Source organism: Bactrocera neohumeralis, chromosome 3 (genome assembly GCF_024586455.1).
Source record: "Bactrocera neohumeralis isolate Rockhampton chromosome 3, APGP_CSIRO_Bneo_wtdbg2-racon-allhic-juicebox.fasta_v2, whole genome shotgun sequence".
Taxonomy (NCBI): domain Eukaryota; kingdom Metazoa; phylum Arthropoda; class Insecta; order Diptera; family Tephritidae; genus Bactrocera; species Bactrocera neohumeralis.
In genome coordinates, this window is record NC_065920.1 from 35,728,713 (window position 1) to 35,736,228 (window position 7,516).

Genomic DNA, 7,516 nt, shown 5'->3' on the forward strand with positions numbered 1-7,516 from the left:
TTAATTGATTAGGTATTTTTGTAAAGAAGAAGAATGTTCAGACTAGTCGCGCATCGCGTTGAGAATTACCCGCTGTCATGTACACATTTTTTATCGTCGCTTTTCCTCAACGCGCTTTGTCTGCTGCCAAAGCAGATATCTACCACCTCACCTCCTCTTACATATTTGACTATCGTCTGACTAAGAGCACGCTGCTTTGTGCGCCTTGATTGTCGGCTATAATGGACCTTTCATCTTCAAAGTAGCCAAACACAAAGGAATCGCACAATAACTGACGAATAACAAACAATTCGTGATGTTTTGCCATTTTGCTAAAAAAAATGGAATAAAGAATGAAAATCAGAACACTGGCAGCACAAGGCAACTAAGGAATGGACTGACGAACTTGTGAGAAAGGGCAAATGATTGGATGTGGTATATAAATGTGGCACATTTCATTAGGTTGTTGCTATTGCTGTTGTATTTTTTGTTGCTGCTGCTATTGTTACAACTGCTGCTGTTGCAGCTGCCACCGTCGCGCCCAGTGCAGTACATCACGCGCCACTTTCGACCAATAAGCACGCTGCTGGATATGCCATTGGCACTGAAGCTGAGTTGCCGCTTAAAACGGTTTACAAGAATATTTAACGCTGCTGACCCTTTTGTAGGATACATGCTAGTTAAAAGTTTGACAGACCTATACTAGCGAACTGAAAATTCAATTAATATTCAAAGAAAGTTTGGGAATCCCTTACTTTTCTCTTTATTTGTTTACAACATTTAACGTTTTATAATATAGGGTAGTCAAAGAAGTATTTTCGTACTTCTAGTCAAACTTCAACTTATTTTTTTTATATTTATAATGAACTTTAATGAACAAAATATGTACCATTTTGGTCGACCACTTTTTGCCATTCACAAGCATCTCTTGAAGCCAACTTTACTCCATTAAGGGAGTTCGGTGGCTTGCATGGCATTCTTTCCTTTTTATAAAAAAATTTCAAAATATATCGAATTTCTTCATTATTTTCACTCATTTTTGAACAGCTGTAACTTTTTTCTATTTCGTATTAAATTTTTTGGTTGAATGAAGCTTAAAATCTCACCTTTCCAACACTATATGGTATTACACATATGTTGACAAAATACGAAAAGACTTTTTCGAATACCCAATATATGTATATATGTGGGAGTGGAACCTGTGGGTCAAAGGTCCACACGTAGCGGACGTGCCTTTTAAATGCACCTCTGACCAAAACTATACGAACATATGATCAATTCGAACTACACTCGAACAATATTCGAAATATACAGTCGTATATAGATAAATAAATAATTGTCTAATAAATAGTAGACAATAGTTGACAAAAAACAGAAGTACAGAAGTATTCAGAAGTGGCAGACAAGCCGCTGCCTGAAAATTAAAGTTATGATAAGTTAAGTGAGTTTAATAAAATTTTAAATTATTAATAAGTTGTGGAAAATGTGAATTTAATAAACAAAAACTAAAATGTAAAGTTATGATAAGTAAAGTGAGTTTAATAAAATATTAAATTAATAAAGTTTATAATCCAAAGACTACATATATATGTATATTCTTTTTAGTTACAAGATATTAATCTAAATTTACACATCTTTCTTTATTCCTTATATATCTTCCAGCCCGCTGGACCGCGAACGCCAGAGTGTGTACAACTTTTTGGTGGTCGCCACCGATGGTGGTCGCTATAGCGCTCGTTCCGCACAAGTGCCTATACAAATCGTGGTCGACGATGTAAACGACAATCGGCCGGTATTCGAGCGTTACCCCTTTCGGGCACAAGTGCCCGCGCTCATACAACCCGGCCAAATGCTATTGCAAGTCAGCGCCACCGACGTCGATGCCGGCATCAACGGTGAAATACTCTACTCACTTGGCAACAATGCCGATGCGGCGACACGCAATAAATTCCGCATTAATCCCAGCACTGGCGTGGTGAGCGCCACACAGAGCTTGGCAAGCGAGTCGGGCCGCCTTCTACACATTGAAGTGGTGGCACGCGACAAAGGTAACCCGGCGCGTACGGCACTTGGCCTTATAGAGCTGCGCGTAGGTGACATGGCTGCCGGAGCTCCAGTGTTGCGTTTTCAAAATGACACTTACCGCTTGAAATTGCGTGAAAATACGGCTGCGGGTATGCGTGTGCTGCAAGTGTCGGCGGTGCGTAGCGATGGACGGCGACAGCAGATTTACTATTCCATTGGCGCGGGTAATGAGGATGGTGCATTCAACATAGACGCCACCACCGGCGAGATAAAAGTTGGCAATGCTGCGTACCTGGACTACGACCGTTTTGTGGACACAACATACGACGCGGTTGCCACAGGTGCAGGCGGTACATATCGGGGACGCGCCATGTTCTATGATGGCGAAGAGCAGTTGAGCGCAAACTTAGAGAATTTAACCAACATTATGGACGAAGAGCAGATAATAGATAGCCAACAGTTGAATCGCAATCAACGTGAACTGAAAATGTTGGGCAACAATGAAAATATGCAATATACCGCCAGCGCTGTGCAACTTCATGAATTACGCTTGGTGCTAGTCGCACGCACCGATGCCACACCACACCTATATGCCTATGCAGAGTTAATCATCGAACTGGAAGACGAAAACGACAATAGTCCGCATTTCTCGCAAACGCAGTATAGCAAATCGGTGTGGGAGGGCAACAACAAGGGTACATTTGTGGTGCAGGTGCAAGCATTTGATGCGGACGCTGGCGCAAATGCGCGCATTCTCTACCACATCGTCGATGGCAATCACGATAATGCGTTCGTCATTGAGCCCGCCTTTAGTGGCATTGTAAAGACGAATATAGTGTTGGATCGCGAAATCCGTGACATGTACAAGCTAAAGGTGATCGCGACGGACGAAGGGGTGCCACAAATGACGGGCACGGCAACGATACGCGTACACATTGTGGACGTAAACGACAATCAACCGACTTTTCCGCCACACAGTGTGATTAGCGTGAGCGAAGGTGAGTACATGTATATATGTATATTTATCATATATGTACTATGAGTTAACTAGTTCAACGAAACAATAAAGCGCTGGGCTGAGGTATATTTTGCAGTGCTGTAATAACGCAATCGCGGAATTATGGAATTTTAATTTGAAGCTTGATCACTAGGGACAACGCGTGCAGACGCGTCGGTGAAATCTGACGTGCTGTATTCGTAATAAACGAGTATATGCTCTTAATTGAACTGCAACTATTTTAAACATTTTCTAAATTAATCCGGAGGGGCTTGAACATGCCACTTATAACTGCAACTATTATTACCAACTGAAAACCCTTCATTCGTGCATAGTATTTCAATTATATTGAAACAAAATTAAAACAAACAAATAGTTGCATCCGATTTGGTTTATTCTATAACTTATCAGTATTCTTTTCTTTCCCGCTTTCTCATCATATTCTTAAATAGGTATCGAATTGGGTACAGTCATCACTACAGTTTCAGCAAACGACGTCGATACTTACCCGGCGCTTACTTATCGCTTCGGCGGCGATCTGCCTGATACCCAGGAATTTATGAGCAAACCGCTGTTCGCAATCGACCGCAATAGCGGGAAGGTGACACTCAGACGCCATCTCGATTATGAGGATCAGCAGGAGCATCAATTGGAAATCATCGCCTCGGACGCGGCGCATGAGGTGCGCACTACGCTGACGGTACGCGTTAGTGATGAGAATGACAACGCACCCATATTCGATGCGCAACTACCGCCCGCTTATGCGGCCACGCTGCCCGATCAACAAGTGATCAGTACAGCCGCAGCTGCTGCAGACATTGAGCTGGTTATGGTCAATGCCACAGACGCCGACGCTGAAGGTCGCAATTCCGAGATACATTACAATATTAACCCAGCCCTGCGTGGTTTCAGCGTCAACGAACAAACTGGTGCAGTGTTTGTAAATATGACACGGCTCGGAGCTGTTGCTACCGATCTTTATGTGATGATCACCGCGCAGGATGGCGGCGTTATACCATTGAAAAGTTCAACGGTTTTACGAGTGCGCGCCAGTAAGGGCAACAGTGGGCGCGTACAATTTTTACAGACCCAATATCGCGCACAAATCAATGAAGCCGCGCCACTTGGTACGGTAGTGCTGCGCCTTGGTCAAGACGTACTTAACGCACATGCTGACCGCGCTGCTGGTTCGCTGCTGTTCAAAATAGTCTCCGGAAATGAGGATGCCATTTTCGAAGTTTATCAGTCGAGTGCTATTATACTTGTGAAACCACTTGATCGCGAACGTAGCGACATCTATAAGTTGCGCTTGGTGGTTAGTGATGCGCATGCGTCGTCGCAGCAACTTTTGGCGCAAGCAGCAGACAATTCGAGCACAGCAATAAATATATTTGTCACAGTGGAGGATGCCAATGACAATGCACCGAAGTTCGCCACTGACGGTAAGTACGAGGCTGAGGTGAGCGAACTTGCTCCACTTCGTTATTCCATCGCAAGGCTTGTGGCCACCGATGTTGACTTAGAGAATACGCCTAACTCGGAAGTGGTGTACGATATAACGTCTGGCAATGACGAGGGCATGTTCACCATCGACCTCGTGTCCGGTGTGTTGTTCGTGAACAACAAATTAGACTTTGACACTGGCGAAATGAGCTATGCGTTGGTGATACGTGCCTGCGACAGCGCACCTGAGCCGCTATGCAGCTTGCAACCGTTTCGTTTAACGTTGCGCGATGAAAACGATAACGTGCCGCGTTTTCCAGTCACTGAGTATGTCGAGTTTGTGGGTGAAAATGAGCCAGTCGGCACTAGCGTGTTTACAGCTCGTGCAACCGACTTAGATCGCGGCGCTTACGGCCGCCTCAACTATAGCGTCGATCACGAGGCTGCGGGGTCGGACGATGTCTCTTGGAAGCTATTCCGCGTCGACCCGCACACAGGCATTGTCACCTCGAATGCGGTGTTTGACTATGAGCAGCGACATCGCTACGACTTTGTGTTGCGCGCCACAGATAGCGGTAGCAAGTCGGCACGGGTTAAAGTTCGCATTGAAATAGAATCGAAAGACGAATTCGCACCACAATTCACGGAGCGCACCTATCGCTTTGTGATGCCATCGCCGTCGACCGGCTACCTGCCGTTGGGCTATATTGTGGGCCAAGTGACGGCGACCGATCGCGATAAGGGACCTGATGGACGTATTGTTTACCAATTAAGTTCTCAGCATGCCTACTTCAAGGTGAACCGCACGAATGGCGCGGTGGTGATCAAAAAGAAGGTCGACGACAATTTCGATGATGGACGTGATATCAGCCTGGTGATTGCCGCAAGCTCGGGCAGACAAGGCTCTCTAACCAACATGACTGTTGTAGAAATCTCCTTGGATCCGCTAGCCAGTATCGGTACAAATTTAGCAAGCAATGGCGGTGCAAGTGGTAGCAGTGGTGTTGCAGATTGGCTGGTAGGGCTAATAGTTGCAGTATTATTGGTGCTTTGTGCGATTGCGGGCATTTTTCTTTTTGTACGTATGCGTAGTCGCAAACCACGAAATGTGACAAAACCACATTTAAGTACAGAGACTGTAGGTGCATCTAATAGCTACGTCGATCCCAGTGTCTTCGATACGATACCCATTAGAGGTGGCGCAAATTCTGGCCTGGCTGGCAGCAGTGGAAATACTGGTGTAGCCTCATCGGCTGCTGGACAATTCGCGCCACCTAAATATGATGAGATACCGCCATATGGTGCACATGCGGCGAGTTCCAACTCAGGCGCTGCAACGACTTCGGAACTGTCGGGATCCGAGCAATCAGGTTCGAGTGGACGGGGTTCCGCCGAGGATGATGGCGAAGATGAAGAAATAAGGATGATCAACGAAGGTCCCCTGCATCATCGCAACGGTGCGGGCGGTGTGAACGGCGAGGATGGACGCATGTCCGACATTTCAGTGCAGAATACACAGGAGTACTTAGCACGTCTAGGCATTGTAGACCGTGAAACCAATGCCACTGGTGCTGCTTCAACGTCTTCTCATCGTTGCTCTGACGGCATCGGTGGTTCACAAAAAGAAACACATCTCCATCATCCACTGCAGATGCATATGTACGATGAAGATCCCGCCGCTCAAACAGACATTACCAATCTTATCTATGCCAAACTGAATGATGTGGCTGGCGCCGCATCGGATCATGCAAGTAGCACAGATGAAGCTGCCACCACAGCCGGTAGTGTGGGAGTGGCTGTCGATCGCGTCATCAACTTTACAAACGTACCCGTTGGCCATGTGCCGAATGTCGGACATCCCGCAAATGTTGGTCCACCCATGAACGGTTCACTCAGCTCCATTGTACACAGTGAGGAAGAGCTCACCGGCAGCTACAATTGGGACTATCTGCTCGACTGGGGGCCACAATATCAACCGTTGGCACACGTATTCTCTGAAATCGCACGACTCAAAGATGACAACATGTCTGTGCATAGCGGCAATAGCGGTGCTTCCTCCAGCGCTAAAAGCAAACAGTCGCAAGCGCATTCCATCGGTACCGTAAAGACACACATACCGCCACCACTGCTCACAAATGTAGCGCCGCGCGCCATCAATATGGCAGTGTTATCAGGCGCTGGCGTGGGCGTACGATTGCCGCAAGCTGCGCAGCATCACATAGCCACCACATCATTAGGCGGTCCAACGACGGGTGGTGGTCAAGTGAATGCCAGCGGTCAGTATATGGCGCCACGTTCGCCCATCAGTCACGATACACCAGGTGGCTTCAGTACTTCAACTGCTATGTCGCCATCGTTTTCGCCATCACTCTCACCACTAGCCACACGCTCACCATCGATATCACCGCTCGGCGGTGTGACGACCGGCCATCATTTGGTGTCGCTGCCGCGGCATGCGCCACAACCAACGCAGCGCGGTAAGAACGCAATGCTGGTGGAACAGGAAATGCGCGTGCGAATGTGATGAAAGACGTCGAACCCGCTGGGGGCTTGAATTCCAGTAAAAAACGTTTAAACTTAGAAAACTACAAAGTGATCATTAGTTCTGTAGGCTGAACTTTAAACGATATTTGTAAGTGTATAAATAAAAGTTAATTACATTAAGTAGGCACGATTCCAATACCATTTCCGTTGTATAAGAATGCAAATCAAGGAACAAAAAAGCAAAGAACGAATTAGTTAAACAAAGAGTACTTTGGAGTTTGGTGAGTTAACGGTGTGTATCAAAATATGTCTCTTTTTTTATTGTGCTGATATTTCGAACTGACCTACTAGTATACTCACCACTCTCGGCTGTGGTATTAAACATTTTAGCCTTAATTTGCATGTAAATTTATTCCTTAAGCACTTGTACAGCTTAGTTAGTTAACACATTTAGTCTAATAATAATATGTTACCAGTTTGCCATTATGTTTTAAGTGGTTAAGTTTACTCACTCATTTCAATGTGATCCCCACACAATCGCTCTTCACAAATACCCACCACACGACACATTCATTTGTACTATACGCC

The 7,516-nt window shown here is 45.8% G+C and overlaps 1 protein-coding gene across 1 annotated transcript in view; it reads left to right on the forward strand.

Annotated features, from left to right (window-relative positions):
* The window catches only part of LOC126752988 (protein dachsous), a 46,673-nt gene extending 39,562 nt beyond the window's left edge, over nucleotides 1-7,111 (forward strand). Inside the window, exons 11-12 of the mRNA XM_050464081.1 lie at nucleotides 1,642-3,002; nucleotides 3,454-7,111. Of these exons, the coding sequence (XP_050320038.1) occupies nucleotides 1,642-3,002; nucleotides 3,454-6,968 (4,876 nt within the window). The 3' untranslated portion in view covers nucleotides 6,969-7,111. The remainder of the gene's footprint in view (nucleotides 1-1,641; nucleotides 3,003-3,453) is intronic.
* Nucleotides 7,112-7,516: the final 405 nt, after the last annotated feature.